Source organism: Lissotriton vulgaris, chromosome 8, assembly GCF_964263255.1.
Source record: "Lissotriton vulgaris chromosome 8, aLisVul1.2, whole genome shotgun sequence".
Taxonomy (NCBI): Eukaryota; Metazoa; Chordata; class Amphibia; order Caudata; family Salamandridae; genus Lissotriton; species Lissotriton vulgaris.
In genome coordinates, this window is record NC_141696.1 from 15,108,226 (window position 1) to 15,135,471 (window position 27,246).

At 53.2% G+C, this 27,246-nt stretch overlaps 1 protein-coding gene across 1 annotated transcript in view; it reads left to right on the forward strand.

Moving 5' to 3' along the window:
• LOC147693232 (tyrosinase-like) overlaps positions 1-27,246 on the forward strand; it is a 300,724-nt gene that overhangs the window by 36,503 nt on the left and 236,975 nt on the right. The window contains exon 2 of the mRNA XM_086933640.1: positions 25,024-25,832. Coding sequence (XP_086789766.1) covers positions 25,056-25,832 — 777 coding nt within the window. The 5' untranslated portion in view covers positions 25,024-25,055. The remainder of the gene's footprint in view (positions 1-25,023; positions 25,833-27,246) is intronic.

Consider the following 27,246-nt stretch of genomic DNA (forward strand, 5'->3'; position numbering starts at 1 on the left):
CGTCCTTTGATGTCCGGACCCTCGCAGTTGGAGGTCGGGAGGTCCGGGATGAGGGAGTCCAGACACCCAGCAGGGGGGTGGAGCCAGCGCCCGGGGGAGCTGGGGGCGATCGGCACCTGGCGGGGGAGAGCCATCAACACTTCTTTCTCCCATTGACCTGCCAAGTGGGCCGCTCACCTCCTGGGTGGATGGTGGTGCCGGGATGTCGGGCCCTGGCCAGGCCCAGGGTTAGGGTCGATCTGAGGCCACATGGCCTCGTGGTGCAGTGTCCAAGATGGCGGCCGGGCCGGACGAGGGAGCCGGTAGTGATTCGGCCCCATGATGCAGAGATGTCCGGGGGCAGGAGTCCCGTATGAGACGGGGTGCGGGTTGGTTCTGTGGATAACACCTGGAGGGCCGGGCTCGGGCCCTGTCATGCGGGGAGGAAGCAAGCCCTTCACGTGGCCTGTCCAACATGCGTCCCCCCCAGCTGAAGGCGGGGAGAGTCACCCATCCTCTTGGGGACTCTCCTCGTCTAGGCGGAAAAAGCGTGACAGGCCATCTGCGTTGGCGTGGTCTTACCCAGGTCGATGTTCCACAGTGAAGTCCATTCCCTGCAGGGAGATGGACCAACGCAATAGTTTTGGGTTTTCCCCCCGCATCTGCATTAGCCACTGCAGGGGCCGATGATCTGTCTGTACCCGGAAGTGGGTACCAAAGAGATAAGGCCGGAGCTTTTTGAGGGCCCACACCACTGCGAAGGCCTCTCTCTCGATGGTGCTCCAGCGTTGTTCTCGGGCCAGAAGGCGTCTGCTGATGAAGGCCACGGGTTGGTCAAGTCCTTCGGGGTTCAACTGGGAAAGGACTGCCCCAATGCCGTGGTCGGAGGCATCCGTTTGGACGATGAATTCCCGACTGTAGTCGGGGGCCTGGAGCACAGGGGCAGAGCACATGGCGGCCTTCAGCTTCTCGAAGGCCATTTGGCAGTCTGGGGTCCAGTTGACCTTCTTTGGGTGATTTTTGGATGTGAGTTCCGTGAGGGGCCCCACAATGCTGCCATAGTCCCTCACGAACCACCGGTAGTAGCCGGTGAGGCCCAAGAAGGCGTGGACCTCGGTCTGTGTGATGGGGGGCTGCCAGGACTGGATGGCAGCGATCTTGAGTTGAAGAGGGGCCACCAGACCGCTTCCCACTTGGTGTCCGAGATAGGTCACGGACCCCTGACCTATTTGGCATTTGCTGGCCTTGATCGTGAGGCCGGCCCGTTGGAGAGCCTGCAGGACCTCTCGGAGGTGGTGGAGGTGGTCGGACCAGTGGCGGCTGTACACAGCGATATCGTCCAGGTAGGCGGCGCTGAATTCCTCGAGTCCCGCCAAGACCTGGTTCACTAGTCGCTGAAAAGTAGCAGGGGCATTCTTCATGCCGAATGGCATGACCTTGAAGTGGTAGTGGCCATCAGGGGTGGAAAAGGCGGATCGTTCTTGGGCCCTGGGTGTGAGACCGATCTGCCAGTAGCCCGCTGTCAGGTCGAAGATGCTGAGGTAGCGGGCAGCTCCCATGCGGTCGATTAGTTCATCTGCTCGGGGGATGGGATGAGTGTCGGTTCTGGTGACAGCGTTCAAGCCCCGGTAATCGACGCAGAATCGGAGCTCTGGAGTGGTGCCGGGGGCGGCAGCTTTGGGGACCAGTACCACTGGGCTGGCCCAGGGGCTGTCTGAGGGCTCGATGACCCCGAGCGTGAGCATCTTGGACACCTCCTCTTGGATGCAGGCCCGTACCCGATCTGGTACGCGGTAGGCCCGATGTCGGATAGGGGGACTGTCCCCAGTGTCCACGTCGTGCAAGCACCAGGGGGTGACCCCTGGAGTGAGGGAAAACAGAGTTGCAAACTGCAGCAGGAGGTCCCGGCAGCCTTGGCGCTGTTCCGGGGTGAGGGCCTCTGAGAGTCGGACCCCGTCCACGGAACCGTCTTTCTCCCGGGTCCTTAGGAGATCAGGGAGGGGCTCGGAGTCTTCTTCGGCTCCGCTGTCAGTAGCCATCAGGAGGCTGAGCTCTGAGCGCACAAAGTGGGGTTTTAGTCTATTGGCGTGGAGGACCCGGAGGGGGTTCCGATAAGATTCCATATCGATGAGATAGGTGACGGGGCTCTTGCGCTCGACCACTTTGAAGGGCCCCGTCCACTTGTCCTGTAAGGCGCACGGTTCGGTGGGGGACATCACCCACACTTGTTGGCCAGGTTCGAACTCGATGGAGGAGGCATTTTGATCGTACCACTTCTTCATGTCCTCCTGACTGGCCTCAAGATTCGCTTTCGCCATTTCTCTGAATCGCCTGGTCTGATTGCGTAGGGCCAGGAGGTACTTGAAGACATCTGGAGGGGTCTTCAGAGGGGGCATCTCCCAACCTTCTTTGACTAGGCTGAGGGGCCCTCGCACAGGGTGTCCGTATAAGAGTTCGAACGGGCTGAAGCCAAGGGACTTCTGGGGGACTTCTCGATATGCAAAGAGGAGGCACGGCAGTAGCACATCCCACTGGCGACGGAGGGGCTCTTCCAACCCCCCAATCATCCCTTTGAGCGTGCGGTTAAACCGCTCGACTAGTCCGTTTCCTTGAGGGTGATAAGGGGTCGTGAATCGGTAGGTGACCCCACAATGTTGCCAGAGGGATTTCATATATTTTGAAATAAAGTTTGTGCCTCGGTCGCTGACGACTTCTCGGGGAAAGCCCACCCGGGAGAAGATCCCCATCAAGGCCCGGCCGACCACCGGGGCTGTCACAGTTCGCAGGGGAACAGCCTCGGGGTAGCGGGTGGCGTGGTCCACTAGTACCAGGATGAACCGATGTCCTTGTGCTGTACGGGGGTCCAGGGGCCCCACAATGTCTATTCCCACCCTCTCGAACGGGGTGGTGACAACTGGGAAGGGTTGCAGAGGTGCTTTAAGTTTGCAGCCGCTCTTCCCGCTGGCCTGGCACGTGGGGCAGGACCGGCAGTGGTTGAGGACGTCGTTTCTCATCTTGGGCCAGAAGAAGTGGGTCACCAGGCGACTGTAGGTTTTGTCTTGACCCAGGTGACCAGCCAGGGGGACATCGTGGGCCAAATTTAGCAAGAAGTCTCTAAAGCGGAGGGGCACCACTAGCACTCGACTGGCCCCTAACTCCGCGATTCTCTGTTCGCTGTACAGCAGGTCGTTGTCCCAATAGACCCAATGGTTTCCGGTGGTGTCCCCTGCGCTCTGGGCGAGGGCTTGCTGGCGGAGTCCCTCGAGGGAGGGACAGGTCTTCTGCTCTTGACGGAACTGTTCCTGGGTGGGCCCCCCTTCCTGACGCCAATGAGCCAGGTCGGGAAGGTCCTGGAGCTGAGCGAGCCCTGCGGGGGTTTGCCCTGGGGGGTTGGCACGGTCGGTGTCTTCTACTGGAGTGACCGGGGGAGGAGGTGCTGGCCATTCAGGTTCTTCGGGTCGGGGGATGGTACGGGCAGCCATGGACCGGGTGGTTACGCACGCCCAGTCCGGGAGGCCCAACATCCCCAGGTGCTCTCTTCTCTCTACGGCGGCCCACAGGGAACTCTCAAGATCATTCCCCAGGAGACAGTCCACGGGGGCATCATCTCGTACCGTCACCTTTAACATGGCGGAGACTCCTCCCCATTCGAAGGGGACGCAGGCCATCCGACACAGACTCTCGGAATTGTCGGCTGAACGGACAGGGCAGAGAATGTTCGGCAGGATCTGTTCTGGGGTCACCAGGTGACAGCGGACGGCTGTCACACTGGCCCCTGTGTCACGTAGGGCTTCGGCCCTGCGCCCATTAATGTTCACCCACTGACTATATTTTCTGGTGTTGGTGGGTAGGGGAGGCCGCGGGACCATGTCTCTTCCCCCTAGGCACTCTAGAACCATGGCGGCCGGCTCCCACTCCTGTTGTTCTTGCTCGCATTCCTCTTGCTCTTCGGAAATTTGTTCTTCCCCCAGGGCGGCGGCAGCCATCTGGCGGGGTCTCGGAGTCTGATTCTGAGGACAGTTCGGGTCATTTGCGTAGTGGCCGACTCGCTGGCATCGGTGACACGTGACATTGGCTCTGTACCCCGGGCGCACCGGGGGGTTGCCCCGGTTGGCCGGGGGCGGGGTGCTGGCAGCGGAAGCGGCCGGGGCGGTGTCTTTTCCTCGTCCCTGGCCTCCTCCTCCTCCTCGGGGACGGTGCTGACCTTGGTAGTTCCGGCTCTGTTCGTGCGGCCCATTCCGGCTTACTCGAGTAATCTCCCACCGGTCAGCCTCGGCGGCGAGCTGCCGTGGATCTGTCAATTTGCTGTCGAGGAGGTGCTGCCTGAGCTCGACGAAGCAGTTGTTGGAGAGGTGCTCCCACACCATGAGATTAAAAAGTTGTTCGTAGGTTGTTACTTGGCTCCCCTTGATCCACCCCTCAAAGGCTCGGCTGAAATAGTTTACATACTCCACCCAAGTTGTACCCGGGATCCGGGTGCAGTCTCGGAACCTCTGGCGGTACATTTCGGGTGTGAGCCCATATCGGGTGAGGAGGGTAGCCTTCATGTGGTCATAAGAGGTCATCAGATGGTCTGGGAGCTGTAACAGGGCATCGCGGCCCTCATTGACGAACCTCCCCCATAGACCGGCTCCCCAGTCACTTCGATCGATCCTGTGGGAGGTCATAGCGATCTCGTAGGCCTTGAACCACTGTTGTATGTCGTCATCTCGGAAATACTCTCGAACAACATCCTTGGGGATGTGTACTTTCTTTTCTGTCGCTCCGGGAGTGCGCGGTTGCTCGGGCACCCCCTGTTCCTTGTTCTGCTTTCGTAAGTCTATTTCCGCTAGCTTGCGCTCATGTTCATACGCTAGTCTCTTTTCTTCGAGTTCTCTTTGTCTCTGTTTTTCTTCTCGTTCTTCTCGGAGCCGCAGATGTTCTAGGTTCAGTTTTTGTTCTGCTAATTTGAGTTCACCGTCCATTTTGAGCCGGGCCATTTCTAACTCATGTAGTCTGTTTTTTTCTCTCTCTTGGATCTCTTCCTGCGAGAGACCCGTTCTTCGCTCCTCGGGAGCCGTGGTGCTACTCTCCGATGTTGCAACATTTTGGTCCGGGGGTCTGGCGGCCCCGGTTTGTGACCATGACTCAATGGCGTGTTTGAAATCGTCTTTCGTACTCAGACCGGTGGTAGCAATGCCTAGTTCCATGCAGAATTGTTTCAACTCACGATGGCTGTATTCTTCCAATTTCTCCATCTGGAATTTCTCGGTGGATCCGCTCTCTTTGGTCGTCATTGTGGTTGAGTCGTGGGGTGAGCTACTCTCTGTACGATTACGCGTTGATTCGGATCGCGCCGCTGGCCACCAATGTTAGACGGACCGGGAGGGTCGGCCGAGGACAAGAGGAGAGGTCTCCGGGGAGAGCCGTCTCCAGCGATCGTACAGACGAATAACTTCCCCCCCACAGACGTACACCACACAAGGATAAGGTTTAACGTTCTTTATAAGCAATCTTTAAGTACGGTAGAATGGTACAAGGAGGTCTGGACTCAGGGGTCCCCTCGATTCTAGTCTCTTGGGCGGAAAGGGGGGTAGCGGGACAGTCTTGTTACCAATCTGGTAGATGCGATGATAAGATGGTTAGCTCACAATCCTCAAGCTCGGCGTTCTTAGATGGACGGGCCGCGGCGGAGCCAGCAGGTCCCGAGATGATCGTAGGTAGCGACGGTCCGCGGCGGCGCCAGCAGGTCCCGGTGAAGATGAATGGTTCAGAAGGTTTGCGGCAGCACCAGCAGGCAGGACAGTAGTTCACAAGGCAGGGCTACGGCAGCGCCAGTAGTCCGTCAAGGATGAGTTCGTCACGGTGTCTCTCGACTCCAGGATACAACTGCCTTCCTGCTCTGGAGCTGCCCCAGTTATAGGTCTGGCGTCCTTTGATGTCCGTACCCTCGCACTTGGAGGTCGGGAGGTCCGGGATGAGGGAGTCCAGACACCCAGCAGGGGGGTGGAGCCAGCGCCCGGGGGAGCTGGGGGCGATCGGCACCTGGCGGGGGAGAGCCATTGACACTTCTTTCTCCCATTGACCTGCCAAGTGGGCCGCTCACCTCCTGGGTGGATGGTGGTGCCGGGATGTCGGGCCCTGGCCAGGCCCAGGGTTAGGGTCGATCTGAGGCCACGCGGCCTCGTGGTGCAGTGTCCAAGATGGCGGCCGGGCCGGACGAGGGAGCCGGTAGTGATTCGGCCCCATGATGCAGAGATGTCCGGGGGCAGGAGTCCCGTATGAGACGGGGTGCGGGTTGGTTCTGTGGATAACACCTGGAGGGCCGGGCTCGGGCCCTGTCATGCGGGGAGGAAGCAAGCCCTTCACGTGGCCTGTCCAACAGGGACACAGCCCCTATATTTATATGACATATTCCTTTGTTAACAAGGTGCAGGCAATGGGATAACCAGCTACAACTGGTTCAGGGGAGCTCCTGAGCACTTTGTTTTGCTCAGCCCCTCTATCCCTTTCACTGGACAGGCTAGGGACATCAGACTCACCACAGGGAGTGGAGCCAGCATTGTGGAGGGAAGGCACAGCCCTAGTCAGGTCCCAGGTGCAACTCCTCCCTCCCATCTACATGCAGATCTCCCTATTCACCACCGGGCAGACCCATCCTGGCTCCTGGAGCCAGCCACACCATCCAGCACCTGTCGATCACAAGCCAGACAGGCAATTCACATCACACTGCACACAGAAATGCCAACTTCTAAAAGTGGCACTTCTCCACTAGCCACACTCAATCTGCGCACACCATCGTGTAGCATTTATTCTCACGAGTCCGCACATACCTGCACTCCCCACATATCAGGAACTACCATGGACACACATATCCCCATGCACTCCTATGGGAGAGCAGGCCACTCTCACCACACATACACAGAGAGCGCACACACTTTACACTGGACCACAGTGAAAAAGTGTGCAGAGGCCTAAAATCACCAACACCAGGTTACAGAAACAGACTAGGAGAACGCAAAAAGTTTCGGGGTGAACCTGCCAAAAGGGCCAGGTCCAACAGAGAGTATATACTTGTCTCAGTGACTGTATAGGTGAGTGAGTACATATGTTAGTATATCTATGAGTAAGTGAGTGGATTTACAAGTAATTGTATGTATGAGTGAGTGGATGTATGAGTATCTGCAAGGGTGAGTGAGTAGGCATATGAGTATTTGTATGGGTGACTGATTTGGTATCAGAATGGCTGTAAGAGTATATGAGTGAGTGTCTGTATGTCTGTATGAGTGGATTTGAAAGTGGCTGTATTTGTCAGTGAGTAGGTGCATGAGTGGCCTTATATGAGAGTTAGTGGCTGTATGGGTGAGTTGATATGTCAGTTGCTCTATGGATTAGCGAGTGTCACTGTTTCCATGGGTATGTGAATGGAAATGTCAGTAGTTGTGTGGTAGTGAGTATATGCAATATGGAATGGGAGTGTAACTGGGTGTGTGACTGCTTCTGTGGATGATGTCAACTCCCACCAGGCAAAATCAAAAAGCTACCCCCTAAGGCTGGGCATCATAAAAATATGGCCACAGGAGGTGGTGGCCCCTGGGGCCAGGGAACCCGTGACGGACCCCCTAAATTGAAGGATCTCAGCCCAGTGTAGTCAATGGTCTCAGGGACGCGAGTGGGCTGAGATGGGCCCACCTGCATACTTTATAGGCAGCGTCCCAGAAAGGTGGCTGTTCCCAGGGCTGAGGGGGAGCATGCACTCCACTACAATTGTATTTATTGAAGGCCCCAGGGAGGTGGGGTTCCACAGGGTGCAGGTGGGTCAAATGTGCACATCTGCATATATTATAAGCAGTGCACTGGAGAGGTGTTGGTCCTCAGGCATGGGCAGGCAGAGTGGACCCACCACATCCATTACAAGCAGTGCCCCGGGGAGGTGGAGATCCCCGGGGTTGTGGGGTCATGCATTGCCCCCACATTCATTTTTTTGTGTGGTTCCTCTGGAACCCCAGGACTAACTTTAAGGGGGTTAGAGTATTGCTACCCTGCCTCTTTTTCTATTTAATGTTTTTTGTAGGGCTAGGCTGAAGCGAGTCTGAAGATGGCTGCCAACACTGATTGAAGGGGTGGCAGCGACCCCCTTCATTATTTTGTTATATTTGCCCTGGGAAAGTGACGATCCCCAGGGCTGCGGAGGGGTCCCATGGATGTAGTATGGGTCCACGTGGCCCTATGCACTGTGTAAACAAAAGCCAGACGGAGGTGGCGGTCCCAGAGACTGCGAGTGGTCCGTACAACCCCCCATATTTATTTGTATTAATGCCCTGGGGAGGTGGCGGTCCCTGGGGTTACTATGAGTTATAGGAGGGAGTCCCTTTTTGCCCCCTCCTTTTCCGGCCCCAGAGCTCCCAGGTCCTGGCCCACTCAGGGGGACAATAAACTAAAAGCACAGGAAACTGTGTTTTAAAAAAATCTCTGTAATATTTGAAAATCCGGATTTTTGAGAGATTTAAAAAAAGTGTTTTTTAGCTGTGGCAGGGTCTTCAGGAGACCCTTGCTCCATGGCCAGGAGCTCAGCTTGTCCTTACCCTGATCCCTTTTCTTTCTTTAATCTTTTTTGTGGAACTATGTTTCTGTGTCCCAAGATGGCTCCCAACACTTCCTGGTTGAAGTGTTGGCAGCCAATCAAATTTCAGTAGGATCCGTGAGTCCACTGCAAGGATGCGCGTCTCCAGATATCTATACTTTTTAAACTTAAATATCTCTGAAACTGATTAACATATTCACACCAAATCAAAGAAAGCACGTTTTTTTTTAGCAACATCTAACTTTCTGCTAAATTGGGTGTAATTCCATTCAGCAGTTCAGGCTGTAGTCATGTTAATTTTTTTTTAAATCCCCAAAGACATAAAATAAATGGAAACTTTGGTACTAACTGTAACTACCTACTGGCAATTACCAGTAGGTAATATACCTACAGGCAGTTGCCGGTAGATATTTATAGTTAGGACCTACTTTCCATAGGAAAAGCTTTTTTAACTTGCCTTTAAATTTGGCATCGTTCAAACAACCTTCACGAAATGTTCCCAAAAAGTGTTAAAGTAGGTTCTGTGTGTCATGGAAAGTGTGGGGTGATCTATGCAGTGGTGGCCAGGAAATAGGGGCATGAAAAAGAGTGTGTTTGTAATCTTAATTCCCTAGGAAGGCATTATTGAACCTATAGCTTGAAGTGTCTACTGAAGTTGCTAGAAAGGTAGATGTTGTTACGCAGATTGTGCCTTATGTTATTTAGTTTAAAGCCGTTTAGCAGCTTTTCAAAAACGTAAGAAGAAAAAGAAAGAGATATCTCTGGTTGTGAAGCCTTCGCTTAAAAAAGATGAGCTTGAGCAGGGAAATGCACCACTCTGATCGGCTGCCAACACCACGACCAGGAAGTGTTGGCAGCCTTCTTTGGACTTGGCTTTACTGAACCCCCCCCAAAAAACTGAAAATTAACCCCTTCCATGCTGGTGACGGAACCACTCCGTCACCAGGCACGGGTGGGCTGTGCTAATGATGGAGTGGTTCCGTCACGGCCCCGCTGCCGCGCCTGCGCTGTTTCAATTTTGCATCTGCACGGCGCGTTCTATTGAGCGGGCGGGGCCGCGACGGAACCACTCCGTCATTAGCACAGCTCACCCATGGCTGGTGACAGAGTGGTTCTGTCACCAGCATGGCGGCGCCGCGCGGCCCCCCTGCCCCCCCAGCACCGCAGCGGAATTACGGCTGCGGCCAAGGGGTTAAGATAAGGGGCAAAGTAGGAATACCCTGACCCCCAAAGCCATGGTCTTGAGGTTCCCCAGGGAACCTGCCATGGCATAAAAGCATTTAAAAAATATATATTGAAGCAAAATTGTGATATTCGCAAATTTGCGGCAAAATATTTTTTTAAAAGGCAAGTGCTGGGTCCTGCGCTTTCTTTTAAATAACTCCTTGGTGGGCCAGGTCCCAGGGGTATATAATAAATATAGGTGGGGCACAAGGAGCCCTCCCCTTGGATTATTCAAAGCCTCAGGGACTGCCAACTCGGGGCTAAAATAAATACCAAAGTGTGGGGAGGCTTTGGTCCCCTCACACATCCCCGGGGTCCCCCATCTTCTCAGAGTATACATACAATAATTAAAGGGGTCAGTTGCAGACCACCGGCCGCAGTGACTACTACCCCCTGGGTAAATCTGAATAAAGAAGAGGGGCCATGTGGCCCCCCTCCAGGAGCCCTACATGGCCCTGGAGACTGCCACCCCACAGGGCTGGCTCCAGCAAAGTCCCAGGGTGCCCACCCCCAGGACATTGCAGTTTGCTATGGAATTGTGGGCGCACTACTCCTGCCATGCCATAGCAAACTCTGATCTGCTTTGAGGATGCAAGGGCATTAAAAACACTCTCGCTCCACAAATCTATCCTTTATCAACCAATCTGCAAATGTGACTCTCGGCGCACTGCTGGTAGGGGGATGAGATCCCCTTTCCTCCTGAGGCCTCAGGACTAAAGTGAACTTCATCACGGAAGCAGTACTACACCAGGAGACAGTTTTCAGAGTGGTGGAGATAGGGGACATCACCTCTGACCATCTCTCAGCAATGCAGCTGTATGGCTTCTACTGGAAGTACCAGGAGGGGTAGTTGGAACCCAAGGACACTCAAGAGCCAATGGGACTTCATCCCCCAACTAGTAGTGTGCCAGGCGGTGCACTTGCTGAGTGTTAAAAAAAGGGGGTGTGGACACTGAACGCCTCTCAGAAAACCCACTGTGTGGATTTACAGTAGGTAACAGGAGGACTTGTTTGCCCCGAAGAGGCCTCTGGATACAAGGGGACTACATCCCCCAACTAGTAGTGCACCAGGAGGAACATTTGCAGAGGGGTGGAGAGAGGGGGCGTGGCCTCTGACAAGTTCTCAGCAATCCTGTTGTGTGGGACTTCATGCAGGTAATAAGAGGGGTAGTTGGCCCCAAGAACTTCCTTGGGGAGCAACTACCCCTCCTCTTACCTCCATTAAGTCCTACACAGTTGGATTGCTAAGAGGCGTTCGGAGGCTACGCCTCCTTCATCCACCATTCTGCAAATGTGGTTCCTGGTGCACTACTGTTTGAGATGAGAAATCTACTTTACTCCCGAGGGACCTTGGGAGCCAAGAATCCCTCCTGGTACCTCCTGTAGTTCCTACACAGTGGGATACTTGAAAACTGGTTGGAGGCCCAGCTCTCTGTCTCCACCACTCTGCAAATGTGACTACTACTTTAAAAACTGTAGAAATTCACTACAAAAACAATAATTAGGAGCTTTCCCAGCTGAAGAGGGGTGAAACCCTGAAACAGGTCCTAGGATGCGTGTTTCCGGTCCAGGGAGAACCTGGCTTGGCAGTTCAGGCTGGACTGTTCCCCTGAGACACAGGGTCAAGACTGATTTGCATTTGGCCAGGTCTAAACTGGGATGGCATGGTGAGCAAAAGAATGATGGATTTAACCCAGATCTCTTGACTGGGGGTGAATGTTTTGATTTTTTCTGCATTCCATCCTTCAATTGTGTGTCTTTTGCCTTCTCGCCCTAAGTGTGTCAGGTATTCCCAGGCGTAGGTCCTGGGCTCATTCTGCCACTGGAGTCAAGCTATCCTGGCTGAAGAGGGGTGAAACCCTGAAATCGTTCCTAGGATGCTTGTTAGACGGACCGGGAGGGTCGGCCGAGGACAAGGGGAGAGGTCTCCGGGGAGAGCCGTCTCCAGCGATCGTACAGACGAGTAACTTCCCCCCCACAGAGGTACACCACACAGAAGTAAGGTTTAACGTTCTTTATAAGCAATTCGTTAAGTACGGTGGAATGGTACAAGGAGGTCTTGACTCAGGGGGTCCCCTCGATTCTAGTCTCTTGGTTTGGGGAGAAGGGGTAGCGGGACAGTCTCGTTACCAATCTGGTAGATGCGATGATAAGAGGGATAGCTCACAATCCTCGAGCTCGGCGTTCTAGATGATCGGGCCGCGGCGGAGCCAGCAGGTCCCGGGAAGGTGGTAGTTACAAACGGTCCGCGGCCACGCCAGCAGGTCCCGACGAGGATGAAGGCTTCAGAAGGTTGCGGCAGCGCCAGCAGGCAAGACGGTAGTTCGCAAGGCAGGGCTACGGCAGCGCCAGTAGTCCGTCAAGGATGAGTTCTTCACTGCGTCTCTCGACTCCAGATTACAACTGCCTTCCTGCTCTGGAGCTGCCCCAGTTATAGGTCTGGCGCCCTTTGATGTCCGGACCCTCGCACTTGGAGGTCGGGAGGTCCGGGATGAGGGAGTCCAGACACCCAGCAGGGGGGTGGAGCCAGCGCCTGGGGGAGCTGGGGGCGATCGGCACCTGGCGGGGGAGAGCCATCGACACTTCTTTCTCCCATTGACCTGCCAAGTGGTCCGTTCACCTCCTGGGTGGATGGTGGTGCCGGGATGTCGGGGCCTGGCCAGGCCCAGGGTTAGGGTCGATCGGAGGCCACGCGGCCTCGTGGTGCAATGTCCAAGATGGCGCCCAGGCCGGGCGAGGGGGCCGGTAGTGATTCGGGCCCATGATGCAGGGATGTCCGGGGGCAGGGGTCCCATATGAGACGGGGAGCGGGTGGTTACTGTGGGTTACACCTGGAGGGCCGGGCTCGGGCCTTGTCATGCGGGGAGGGAGCAAGCCCTTCACGTGGCCTGTCCAACATGCGTCCCCCCCAGCTGAAGGCGGGGAGAGTCACCCATCCTCTTGGGGACTCTCCTCGTCGAGGCGGAAAAAGCGTGACAGGCCATCTGCGTTGGCGTGGTCTTGCCCAGGTCGATGTTCCACAGTGAAGTCCATCCCCTGCAGGGAGATGGACCAACGCAATAGTTTTGGGTTTTCCCCCCGCATCTGCATCAGCCACTGCAGGGGCCGATGATCTGTCTGCACCCGGAAGTGGGTACCAAAGAGATAAGGCCGGAGCTTTTTGAGGGCCCACACTACTGCGAATGCCTCCCTCTCGATGGTGCTCCAGCGTTGCTCTCGGGCCAGGAGACGTCTGCTGATGAAAGCCACTGGTTGGTCAAGTCCTTCGGGATTCAACTGGGAAAGGACTGCCCCAATGCCATGGTCGGAGGCATCCGTTTGGACGATGAATTCCCGACTGTAGTCGGGGGCCTGGAGCACAGGGGCGGAGCACATGGCGGCCTTCAGCTTCTCGAAGGCCGCTTGACAGTCTGGGGTCCAGTTGACCTTCTTTGGGTGGCTTTTGGATGTGAGTTCCGTGAGGGGCCCCACAATGCTGCCATAGTCCCTCACGAACCGCCGGTAGTAGCCTGTGAGTCCCAAGAAGGCGCGGACCTCGGTCTGGGTGATGGGGGGCTGCCAGGACTGGATGGCAGCGATCTTGAGTTGCAGAGGGGCCACCAGACCGCTTCCCACCTGGTGTCCGAGATAGGTCACGGACCCCTGGCCAATTTGGCATTTGCTGGCCTTGATCGTGAGGCCGGCTCGTTGGAGGGCCTGCAGAACCTCTCGGAGGTGGTTGAGGTGGTCGGACCAGTGGCGGCTGTACACAGCGATATCGTCCAGGTAGGCGGCGCTGAATTCCTCAAGTCCCGCCAGGACCTGGTTCACTAGCCGCTGAAAAGTTGCTGGGGCATTCTTCATGCCGAATGGCATGACCTTGAAGTGGTAGTGGCCATCAGGAGTGGAGAAGGCAGATCGTTCTTGGGCCCGGGGTGTGAGACCGATCTGCCAGTAGCCCGCTGTCAGGTCGAAGATGCTGAGGTAGCGGGCAGCTCCCATGCGGTCGATCAGTTCATCTGCTCGGGGGATGGGATGTGCGTCGGTTCTGGTGACAGCGTTCAAGCCCCGGTAGTCGACGCAGAACCGGAGCTCAGGAGTGGTGCCGGGGGCGGCCGCTTTGGGGACCAGTACAACTGGGCTGGCCCAGGGGCTGTCTGAGGGCTCGATGACCCCGAGCGTGAGCATTTTTGACACCTCCTCCTGGATGCAGGCCCGTACCCGATCTGGTACGCGGTAGGCCCGATGTCGGATAGGGGGACTGTCTCCAGTGTCCACGTCGTGCAAGCACCAGGGGGTGACCCCTGGGGTGAGGGAGAACAGGGTCGCGAACTGCAGTAGGAGGTCTCGGCAGCCTTGGCGCTGTTCCGGGGTGAGGGCCTCTGAGAGTCGGACCCCGTCCACAGAACCGTCCTTCGCCCGAGTCCGTAGGAGATCAGGGAGGGGTTCGGAATCCTCTTCGACTCCGCTGTCTGTCGCCATCAGGAGGCTGAGCTCCGAACGCACAAAGTGGGGTTTTAATCTATTGGCGTGGAGGACCCGGAGGGGGTTCCGTGCAGATTCCATATCGATGAGATAGGTGACAGGGCTCTTGCGCTCGACCACTTTGAAGGGCCCTGTCCACTTGTCCTGCAAGGCGCATGGTTCGGTGGGGGACATCACCCACACTTGTTGGCCGGGCTCGAATTCGATGGAGGAGGCATTTTGATCGTACCACCTTTTCATGTCTTCCTGACTGGCCTCCATGTTCGCTTTTGCCATTTCTCTGAATCGCCTGGTCTGATTGCGTAGGGTCAGGAGGTACTTGAAAACATCTGGAGGGTTCTTCAGGGGGGGCATCTCCCAACCTTCTTTGACTAGGCTGAGCGGCCCTCGCACAGGGTGTCCGTATAAGAGTTCGAACCTGCTGAAACCAAGGGACTTCTGGGGGACTTCTCGATAGGCAAAGAGGAGGCACGGCAGTAGCACATCCCACTGGCGACGGAGGGGCTCTTCCAACCCCCCAATCATCCCTTTGAGCGTGCGGTTGAACCGCTCGACTAGTCCGTTTCCTTGAGGGTGATAGGGGGTCGTGAATCGGTAGGTGACCCCGCACTGTTGCCAGAGGGACTTCATGTATTTGGAAATAAAGTTCGTGCCTCTGTCGCTGACGACTTCTCGGGGGAAGCCCACCCGGGAGCAGATCCCCATCAAGGCCCGGCCGACCACCGGGGCTGTCACAGTTCGCAGGGGAACAGCCTCGGGGTAGCGGGTGGCGTGGTCCACCAGGACCAGGATGAACCGATGTCCTTGTGCTGTACGGGGGTCCAGGGGCCCCACAATGTCTATTCCCACCCTCTCGAACGGGGTGGTGACAACTGGGAACGGTTGCAGAGGTGCTTTGAGTTTACGGCCGCTCTTCCCGCTGGCCTGGCACGTGGGGCAGGACCGGCAGTGGTTGAGGACGTCGTTTCTCATCTTGGGCCAGAAGAAGTGGGTCACCAGGCGACTGTAGGTTTTGTCTTGACCCAGGTGACCAGCCAGGGGGACATCGTGGGCCAGGTTCAGTAAGAGGTCTCTAAAGCGGAGGGGCACCACTAGCACTCGACTGGCCCCTAACTCCGCGATTCTCTGTTCGCTGTACAACAGGTCGTTGTCCCAATAGACCCAATGGGCCCCGGAGGTATCCCCTGCGCTCTGGGCGAGGGCTTGTTGGCGGAGTCCCTCGAGGGAGGGACAGGTCTTCTGCTCTTGACGAAACTGTTCCTGGGTGGGCCCACCTTCTTGACGCCACTGAGCCAGGTCGGGAAGGTCTTGGGGCTGAGCGAGCTCTTCGGGGGTTTGCTCTTGAGGGTCGGCCCGGTCGGCGTCTTCTGCTGGAGCGACCGGGGGAGGAGGTGCTGGCCATTCTGGTTCTTCAGGTCGGGGGATGGCACGGGCAGCCATGGACCGGGTGGTTACGCACGCCCAGTCCGGGAGGCCCAACATCCCCAGGTGTTCTCTTCTCTCTACGGCGGCCCACGGGGAACTCTCAAGATCATTCCCCAGGAGACAGTCCACGGGGGCATCATCTCGGACCGTTACCTTTAACATGCCGGAGACTCCTCCCCATTCGAAGGGGACGCAGGCCATCCGGCATAGACTCTCCGAATTGTCGGCTGAACGGACAGGGCAGAGAATGTTCGGCAGGATCTGTTCTGGGGTCACCAGGTGACAGCGGACGGCTGTCACACTGGCCCCTGTGTCACGTAGGGCTTCGGCCCGGCGTCCATTAATGTTCACCCACAGACTGTACTTCCTGGTGTTGGCGGGTAGGGGGGCCCGCGGGACCATGTCTCTTCCCCCTAGGCATGCTAGAACCATGGCGGCTGGTTCCCACTCTTGGTGTTCTTGCTCGCACTCCTCTTGTTCTTCGGAGATTTGTTCTTCCCCCAGGGCGGCGGCAGCCATCTGGCGGGGTCTCCGAGTCATTTGCGTAGTGGCCGACTCGCTGGCATCGGTGACACGTGACATTGGCTCTGTACCCCGGGCGCGCCGGGGGGTTGCCCCGGTTGGCCGGGGGTGGGGTGCTGGCAGCGGGAGCGGCCGGGCGTTGTCTCTTCCTCGTCCCTGGCCCCCTCCTCCTCCTCGGGGACGGTGCTGACCGTGGTGGTTCCGGTTCTGTTCATGTGGCCCATTCCGGCCCACTCGGGTGATTTCCCACCGGTCAGCCTCGGCTGCGAGCTGCCGTGGATCAGTCAATTTACTGTCGAGGAGGTGCTGCCTGAGCTCGACGAAGCAGTTGTTAGATAGGTGTTCCCACACCATGAGATTGAAGAGTTGCTCGTAGGTCGTTACATTGCTTCCCTTGATCCAACCCTCGAAGGCTCGACTGAAATAGTTCACATACTCCACCCAAGTTGTACCCGGGATCCGGGTGCAGTCTCGGAACCTCTGGCGGTACATTTCTGGTGTGAGCCCATAGCGGGTGAGGAGGGTAGCCTTCATGTGGTCCTAGGAGGTCATCAGGTGGTCTGGGAGCTGTAACAGGGCGTCGCGGCCCTCATTGACGAACCTCCCCCATAGCCCGGCTCCCCAGTCACTTCGATCGATCCGGTGGGAGGTCATAGCGATCTCGTAGGCCTTGAACCATTGTTGTATGTCGTCATCTCGGAAATATTCTCGAACGACATCCTTGGGGATGTGTACTTTCTTTTCTGTTGCTCCTGGGGTGCGCGGTTGCTCGGGCACCCCTAATTCTTTGTTCTGCTTACGTAAGTCTATTTCTGCTAGCTTGCGCTCGTGTTCATACGCCAGTCTCTTTTCTTCGAGTTCTCTATGTCTCTGTTTTTCTTCCCGTTCTTCTCGGAGCCGCAGATGTTCTAGGTTCAGTTTTTGTTCGGCTAATTTGAGTTCGCCATCCATTTTGAGCCGGGCCATTTCTAACTCTCTCTCTTGGATCTCTTCCTGCGAGAGACCCGTTCTTCGCTCCTCGGGAGCCGTGGTGTTCCTCTCTGATGCTGCCAAAAAAGAGCAAACGCCTATACTGATACTTATTACACAAGGGAATTACCACCAGAAAAGAGGATTCTTCAAGACTGGGGTGTGCTTATAAATTGCTATTTTATTTTAACGTCTGGGTCAAAAGGAAGAAGGGGTCATATATGTTTTAGTCATATACAATTGAACATAAAATACAGTTTTTCCACACCAAGAAAAAATAATACGGACAAAAACCAGTGAAGAATTTGTTAAAATCCAACAGGCATATCAAAGTCAGTCATATCACATTCATTCATCTTCATTCTTACAACACACAACTACAAATACTAAGCCCGGTTAGATACGAATAAATAACTGAGCGGAGTATTAGGTCTGCTAGGGTATGTACAATTGTTATATACAATTTTTACAATTTATACATAGGTTATGCATGTGAAAATCAAACCAAATCAATAATTTTCAAATGGTATAATCAAAAAACAATATATCCAACAATTTGCAGTTAGTAGTATGACGATGTTTCCACACTACAGGGAGGATAATGGAAATAAGCAGACACTGGACATGAAGGGGCCTACGCGTTTCAAATCCCTATGAGTAGGGAGGGATTCTCATCAGGGCCTCTCCGATCTTCAACCTCTCCAATAGGAATTTAACAAAAGCTGAGGAAAGTATCTTATCCAAAGGTTTATCCTTTGTACCATCTAAGAAAACGGATTTTGTCAAGATGAAGACTGAGTTCATCGAATTCTGTCGTAAATTGCGCCTCACTATGTTTTTTGCTGACAATACATCTCCTATACCATCAGAGGTCACCGGATTACGTAAAAAATCTACATTTTGCCCTCCTGGGAATAAAGTACCAAAAGAGGTAGTAATCTTTGAAAGAACTGTCCTCTCTGCCATCTCGGACATGGAAAAACAAAGAAAGTTCGTCAAATACAATCTTTCAAAGGAAGAAACTAATGCCCTTTCCACATTAAAAAATGACAATTCTATTACAATCAAGCAAGCCGATAAGGGCGGCTCTATTGTCATCTGGGACACCAACGACTATACAACTGAAATAATGAGACAATTAAATGACCACACTTGCTATCGCAAAATTGCCAAAGACCCGACGCTGGAATTTCAAAACCTTCTCTTTCCAATCTTACAGGAAGGCTTTGATGCAGGCTTTTTGGGACCAAAAGAACTGGATTATTTACGTAATAAACACCCCAAAACACCACTTTTTTACGTCCTTCCAAAGGTCCATAAACACCAAACAAAGCCCCCGGGGAGACCCATCGTAGCCGGGTGCGACTCCTTACCAGAACCGATAGCCAAGTATGTCGACTGCTTTTTGAAGCAGTTCATGGATATGGTCGTCTCTTATCTGAGAGATACAACGGACTTTTTAACTAAACTGGAAGGAATAACCTTCGAAAAAGAAAAAGATCTACTTGTAACACTGGACGTCACACAGCTGTATACACAAATCCCGCAGGAGGAAGCTGTGGCCGTACTGGAGTACTTTTTAGATCTAAGGCCCAGACCTGTCCGGGTGCCCACAAAATTTCTAGTGGATTTGGCCACGTTTGCCCTGAAAAAAAACTACTTTTGTTTCGGAAATGAATTTTTTCTTCAAACGAAAGGGGTCGCCATGGGGTGTCCCTTTGCCCCGGAGTTGGCAGTATTATTTATGTCACTCTACGAGGACAAATACATCCACAATAATAATCCCTTTAAAGATCACATCGCCACATGGTGGCGTTTTATCGATGACGTCTTCATGATTTGGACTGGAGGTGAAGAGGCCCTCATACTGTTTCACAACTGGCTAAATACCAGAACACTGGACATACAATTCAGTATTGCTCACTCAGCCGAAAAAATTGCGTTTCTGGATGTTGAAGTCTTCCCATCGACAGGAGGCTTGGCCACCTCCCTTTTCACGAAGCCCACGGACAGAAATAAGGCTCTGTTATTTTCCAGCAATCACCCGAGGAGCCTTAAAGAAAACTTGCCGTACGGGCAATTTCTACGTATTCGTAGAAATTGCTCCTCTAACGAGGATTACAAATTACACGCTGAGAATCTAGTTTCGAAATTGTGCGACAGGGGTTACCCAAAAAAACTAGTGCGGAACTCTATGAAAAGAGCCAGATGGACCCCGAGGGACAGCTTGTTGGAAAGAAAAAATAAACCAGTTTCAAACAGACACGTCTGCGTAACAACTTATTGCCCTAACGCCAATAATCTCAAAAAAATCATCAATCAAAATTGGCACCTCGTAAAAAATCTGGACGCCAGCCTCCAAAACCCGCCGCTGTTCGCCTTCAGGAAAGAAAACAGCGTGGCTAACCATGTAGTAAGGGCTGGGATAAAACCTAACGCACAACCTTCATTAAGGCAGATGATAGGACTCCCCCCGATCACAGGCCACCACAAATGTGGAACATGCCAGTGCTGTGAACTAACTATCGAGGGATCCTTATTCCAACACCATGGCATCTCATGGAAACATGATAACTTCAGTAACTGTAAAACTAAATATGTTGTATACGGTATCATCTGCCCGTGTGGCCTACTTTACATAGGTAAGACCAATCAAGAAATTCGCACCAGAATTACCCAACACAAATCTCGCATAAAGAATGCAACTGAAAACGCCCCATTGGTAAACCATTGGAAACGTTGCAATCATTCTCTGAGTGACATCAAATGGACAGTGATCTCACGTATTGAAAAGGATCCACGAGGTGGAGATATGGATCAAAGACTGTCAAAAAGAGAGGCCTATCTGATCGTTAAATTTGACACAGCCGTGAGAGGGCTTAATGAAATATCGGAGATATATAAATTATGAAGTAACACCTGAATTACGGAAGTCACTACCATTTTGACTTCACGCATGCGCAATGATTCACTACATAAAGACGAACCTCAGCCACGACTTCACACTCCACGCATGCGCGAGGGACTAGTGCGATCGGAGACGCCGGCTACTTTGTCGATTAAAACCTCTTGTTTCTTCTGGTAAGTTTCTGTTCGTTTAAGCGTTCTCCTTTAAGGACATGTGTACCTACACCGCGAACAATGACCTGAGAAGTCTTTAATATTCTTCTCTCCCCTTTTTATCAGCGACTGGAAACCAACAAAGACTGAATCCGAATATCTTACAACTTAGAGGTGGAACGTGATCGTCCACGATCCTCCGGTAAGAAACCAAGTGCAGTAGCATTTTATGAAGCACAACCTTATGCTTCTTTCCACACTAATAGCGTACGTCTCTCCCCTAGGCCACCCGAAGCCTACTCGCCGTCCATTCCACCAGGAATTGTTTTACGGAATTGTGTCACCGAGGTGGCTGCCGCACACACCTTAGGTAATTGGTTTTGTCCCAAACAGTTGTATCCTAAAACCCTGGACAAACTTTACACTTCATTTATGTAGTCTTCATTGTTTTGTTGTTACACAGGTGATACATCTTCTCTCTCGGATCATCTCCGCCATTGGTAAGCTTTTGGAACCGTGGGTGGTTCTACACTCTGGCTTCTTGGTTTTTAAACCTTTTATGTTACACTTCAGAATTGTGTTCTTTCTCTCTCTCTTTTAGAGCAAACTGGCCCTGATGAGAATCCCTCCCTACTCATAGGGATTTGAAACGCGTAGGCCCCTTCATGTCCAGTGTCTGCTTATTTCCATTATCCTCCCTGTAGTGTGGAAACATCGTCATACTACTAACTGCAAATTGTTGGATATATTGTTTTTTGATTATACCATTTGAAAATTATTGATTTGGTTTGATTTTCACATGCATAACCTATGTATAAATTGTAAAAATTGTATATAACAATTGTACATACCCTAGCAGACCTAATACTCCGCTCAGTTATTTATTCGTATCTAACCGGGCTTAGTATTTGTAGTTGTGTGTTGTAAGAATGAAGATGAATGAATGTGATATGACTGACTTTGATATGCCTGTTGGATTTTAACAAATTCTTCACTGGTTTTTGTCCGTATTATTTTTTCTTGGTGTGGAAAAACTGTATTTTATGTTCAATTGTATATGACTAAAACATATATGACCCCTTCTTCCTTTTGACCCAGACGTTAAAATAAAATAGCAATTTATAAGCACACCCCAGTCTTGAAGAATCCTCTTTTCTGGTGGTAATTCCCTTGTGTAATAAGTATCAGTATAGGCGTTTGCTCTTTTTTGGATATATATCGGCCCAGCCTTGCTGATTCAGGGCCAACCCCACTTGTTTTCAGGTCTCTGATGCTGCAACATTTTGGTCCGGGGGTCTGACGGCCCCGGTTTCTGCCCATGACTCAATGGCGTGCTTGAAATCGTCTTTAGTACTCAGACCGGTGGTAGCGATACCTAGTTCAATGCAGAATTGTTTCAACTCACGATGGCTGTACTCTTCCAATTTCTCCATCTGGAATTTCTCGGTGGATCCGCTCTCTTTGGTTGTCATTGTGGTTTTGTCGTGGGGTGAGCTACTCTCTGTGCGATTACGCGTCGATTCGGATCGCGCCGCTGGCCACCAATGTTAGACGGACCGGGAGGGTCGGCCGAGGACAAGGGGAGAGGTCTCCGGGGAGAGCCGTCTCCAGCGATCGTACAGACGAGTAACTTCCCCCACACAGAGGTACACCACACAGAAGTAAGGTTTAACGTTCTTTATAAGCAATTTGTTAAGTACGGTGGAATGGTACAAGGAGGTCTAGACTCAGGGGGTCCCCTCGATTCTAGTCTCTTGGTTTGGGGAGAAGGGGTAGCGGGACAGTCTCGTTACCAATCTGGTAGATGCGATGATAAGAGGGATAGCTCACAATCCTCGAGCTCGGCGTTCTAGATGATCGGGCCGCGGCGGAGCCAGCAGGTCCCGGGAAGGTGGTAGTTACAAACGGTCCGCGGCCACGCCAGCAGGTCCCGACGAGGATGAAGGCTTCAGAAGGTTGCGGCAGCGCCAGCAGGCAAGACGGTAGTTCGCAAGGCAGGGCTACGGCAGCGCCAGTAGTCCGTCAAGGATGAGTTCTTCACTGCGTCTCTCGACTCCAGGATACAACTGCCTTCCTGCTCTGGAGCTGCCCCAGTTATAGGTCTGGCGCCCTTTGATGTCCGGACCCTCGCACTTGAAGGTCGGGAGGTCCGGGATGAGGGAGTCCAGACACCCAGCAGGGGGGTGGAGCCAGCGCCTGGGGGAGCTGGGGGCGATCGGCACCTGGCGGGGGAGAGCCATCGACACTTCTTTCTCCCATTGACCTGCCAAGTGGTCCGTTCACCTCCTGGGTGGATGGTGGTGCCGGGATGTCAGGGCCTGGCCAGGCCCAGGGTTAGGGTCGATCGGAGGCCATGCGGCCTCGTGGTGCAATGTCCAAGATGGCGCCCAGGCCGGGCGAGGGGGCCGGTAGTGATTCGGGCCCATGATGCAGGGATGTCCGGGGGCAGGGGTCCCGTATGAGACGGGGAGCGGGTGGTTACTGTGGGTTACACCTGGAGGGCCGGGCTCGGGCCTTGTCATGCGGGGAGGGAGCAAGCCCTTCACGTGGCCTTTCCAACAATGCTTGTTTCCGGTCCAGGGAGGAACTGGTTTGGCAGTCCGGGCTGGACTGTTCCCATTAGGCACAGGGTCAAGACTGATTTGCATATGGCCAGGTCTAAACTAGGGTGGCATGGTGAGCAAAAGAATGATGGATTTAACCCAGATCTCTTGACTGGGGATGAATCTTTTGATTTGCTCTGCATTCCGTCCATCAATTGTGTGTCTTTTACTTTCTCACCCTAAGTGCACCAGGTATGCCCAGACATGGGTCCTAGGCTCACTCTGCCACTGGAGTCAAGCTATCCTGGCTGAAGGGTGAAACCCAGAAACCAGTCCTAGGATGCTTGTTTCCGGTCCAGGGAGGACCTGGCTTGGCAGTTCGGACTGGACTGTTCCCATGAGGCACAGGGGCAGACTGATTTGCATTTGGGCAGGTCTAAACTGGGGTGGTATGGTGAGCAAAAGAATGATGGATTTAACCCAGATCTCTTGACTGGGGGTAAATGTTTTGATTTGTTCTGCATTCCGTCCAGCAATTGTGTGTCTTTTGCCTTCTTGCGCTAAGTGCGCCAGGTATGCCCAGACGTCGGTCCTGGGCTCACTGTGCCACTGGAGTCAAGCTATCCTGGCTGAAGAGGGGTAAAATACTGAAACCGGTCCTAGGATGCTTGTTTCCAGTCCAGGGAGGACCTGGCTTGGCAGTTCGGGCTGGACTGTTCCCATGGGGCACAGGGTCAAGACTGATTTGCAAATGGCTGGGTTCAAACTGGAATGGCATGTTGAGCAAAAAGACCATGGATGTAGGCCCAGATCTCTGTACTGGGGTGAATGTATGAGATCGTTTTGCATTCTGGCCGTCAACTGTTGTTTTTGCATTTGTCACCCTGAGTGGGACGGGTATGCTCCGACGTGAGTTCTGTGCTCTTCATGCCACTGGAATCAAGCTATCCTGGCCGATGAGGGCTGAAAGCCTGAAACCGGTCCTAGGATACTTGTTTCCAGTCCAGGGAGGACCTGGCTTGGCAGTTTGGGCTGGACTGTTCCCATGGGGCACAGGGTCAAGACTGATTTGCATATGGCTGGGTTCAAAGTGAAATGGCATGGTGAGCAAAAAAACGATGGATGTAGGCCCAGATCTCTGTACTGGGGTGAATGTATGAGATTGTTCTGCATTCTGGCCATCAACTATTGTTTTTGCATTCGTGTTGGTTTGGCAGCATGGAACAGGCTCTTGGCACTAAAAATCAGAACACGCAGCATGACATAACACAGCTCTGCCACTCACAGAAATCTGTTGAATCTTGTAGAGTTTTGAGGTAACTCAGTGAAACTCTGCGGAGTTCTACCCACTCCTTATCTCTCGCCCCTCTTAAAAGTGCAGGCTGGGGATGCCTGCACAGTGAAACACGTAGAGGCTGCTTCAAATCGGCTCCACATTTTGCTTATATGTGCTGCCCCAAGACCAGCACAAGTTTGCGGCAGCCCAGAAAACAACATATTCAACTTAGCACATTCCCTGTTTGCACACAGTGCACCTGTTTGAAGATGCTCTGTGGCACACAGAGGGAAAGTGTGTCCTATATGTAGGAGGGCCCTTGTGTATTTGAGCCTTGCACAGTTATAAAGATGGATTTATAAAACACTCATACATGAGGTGTGGGGCAATGATTGGGTATGTGGCAGTTTCTTATCAGAGTCAGACCAAGAGCAGCCTGCGCCAGTGCGCCAGGCTCATATCCATATACGTAAACTGCGCTTTGAGGAGCACCAGGCCACGAATAGTGATTTAAAAGCCATTGGACTAACATAGGATACTGGCATATGTATTCCGCTCAGACTGGCATTCCTGTTGGTTTCTCTGGGTGTGTCCAGGCATTTGAGTGCAGCACAATTTCATGTGTTCTTGAATTCTATCCATTCTTAGCTGAAAGCTGAGTTAGGTTTATGGTAACATTCACCTTTTTCAATATAACATTGTTCATAATGTTCCTCAGTGGGTTGCACAGTGCACACCTTTAGGCATGCAGGAGCTGGAGATTCTGCTAGACCACTTATGTGTTGAACCCTCTAGATCCTCTGATGTAAGTTGGGGTGCTACATAAGTTCAGTCTCAGATATAACAGAGTGCAGGGATGGCTCCAGGCTGTGCCAGAAAGAAGGTCCTGCATTCTTCTGCCTAAGCCTGGCAGTCCCTGCATCTTTCTGTGCAAGCCTCTTATGCTTCTCCTGTTCTGTGCAAATCTTTAACCTCAGTTCTGCTTCTTGTCCCTCCAGGTACCCAAGACTACGATTGGAAGCCTTGCGCCATGATGCTTTCTCTTACCTTCCTGGCGCTGTGCCTCATCACTACAGTGAGGAGCCAGTTTCCCCCACACTGCTCCACTCAGAAGGCCCTCATGGAAAGGCGCTGCTGCCCAGTCTCCTCCGATGGAAGTGTGTGTGGCAGCAGCAGTGGCCGAGGGTCTTGTCGATGGTACCAGCGGTATGACCCTGATACAACTGACATGCGGTGCAACTGGCCCTACCAGCTGTATGACGAGCTGTGCTCCTGCCATGGAAACTACGCCGGAGCAGACTGTGGGGACTGCAAGCCCTACTATCATGGACCCACCTGCTCGGAGCACGTTCCGTGTGTGCGCCCGGAGCTTCGCGAACTCACGGCTGCGGAGAGGAAGCAGTTCACCGACACACTCTGCCTGGCCAAGACCACCACCAGCACCAGGTGCGTTGTTCAAAACGGTGGAACCTTAGGGGATGTTCGCACCTACACATTTGAACGTGCATCAGAGTTTGACTGCATAGCTGCCATCCATGCCAGTTCAGCAATGGATGTGAAAGAAGGACGCAACTGGACCAATCAAGACGTTCTTCACCGTGGCCCAGCCTTCTGTCCAGGCCATCGCTGTCTGTTGATCCTCTTTGAACGTATGCTGCAACAAGTATCTGGTAACAAGAGTATGTGCCTTCCATACTGGGACTGGACAAAGGACACCAACACCTATACAGTGTTCACCGATGACCTCATGGGCAGGGTTGGCACTGATGGAAGGATTCTGGCCCCTTGCTGCTTTAAAAACTGGAGGGTAGGTCACTCTAGTTGATATAGGTCTAAAATGCATTTCCTGGTCAGCCACTTCCTGATTTAATGACATGAAGAGAGGACTCTTTACATGATGTGGATCTGAGATGCTTGTGCTAGGAAGCTGCCCAATCCTGCTTCACATACTTGAAATTAGGCCTCTTTACTTGATGTAGGCCAACTGCACTTCTGCTTGCATACTGCTCCCTACATCAGTGACTGAAAGATAGAGAAGCTCTTGTACACTTAGGATGCATGTGCGGGCTCGCTGCTCCCTGCCTCGCACACAGGACGGAAGGCACTCTTTTTATGTACACTTGTGATGCATGTGAGGGCTTGCTGCTTCCTGCCTCGCTCATAGGAAGGGAGGCACTCTTTTTATGTACACTTAGGATGCATGTGCAGGCTCGCTGCTCCCTACCTCACTGATAGGAAGGGAGGCACTCTTTTCATGTACACTTAGGATGCATGTGCAGGCTTGCTGCTCCCTGCCTCACTGATAGGAAGGGAGGCACTCTTTTTATGTACACTTAGGATGCATGTGCGGGCTCGCTCCTCCCTGCCTCGCTCATATGAAGGGAGGCACCCTTTTTATGTACACTTAGGATGCATGTGCGGGCTCGCTCCTCCCTGCCTCGCTCATATGAAGGGAGGCACCCTTTTTATGTACACTTAGGATGCATGTGCGGGCTCACTGCTCCCTACCTCGCTCATAGGAAGGAAGGCACTCTTTTTATGTACACTTGTGATGCATGTGAGGGCTTGCTGCTTCCTGCCTCGCTCATAGGAAGGGAGGCATTCTTTTTATGTACACTTAGGATGCATGTGCGGGCTCGCTGCTTCCTCCCTCGCTCATAGGAAGGGAGGCACTCTTTTTATGTACACTTAGGATGCATGTGCGGGCTCGCTGCTCCCTGCCTCGCTCATAGGAAGGAAGGCACTCTTTTTATGTACACTTAGGATGCATGTGCGGGCTCGCTCCTCCCTGCCTCGCTCATAGGAAGGAAGGCACTCTTTTTATGTACACTTAGGATGCATGTGAGGGTTCGCTGCTCCATGCCTCGCTCATAGGAAGGGAGGCACTCTTTTTATGTACACTTAGAATGCATGTGAGGACTCGCTGCTCCCTGCCTCACACAGAGGAAGGAAGGCACTCTTTTTATGTACACTTAGGATGCATGTGAGGGTTCGCTGCTCCATGCCTCGCTCATAGGAAGGGAGGCACTCTTTTTATGTACACTTAGAATGCATGTGAGGGCTCGCTGCTCCCTGCCTCACACAGAGGAAGGGAGGCACTCTTTTTATGTACACTTAGGATGCATGTGCGGGCTCGCTGCTCCCTGTCTCACTCAGAGGAAGGGAGGCACTCTTTTTATGTACACTTAGGATGCATGTGAGGGCTCGCTGCTTTCTGCCTC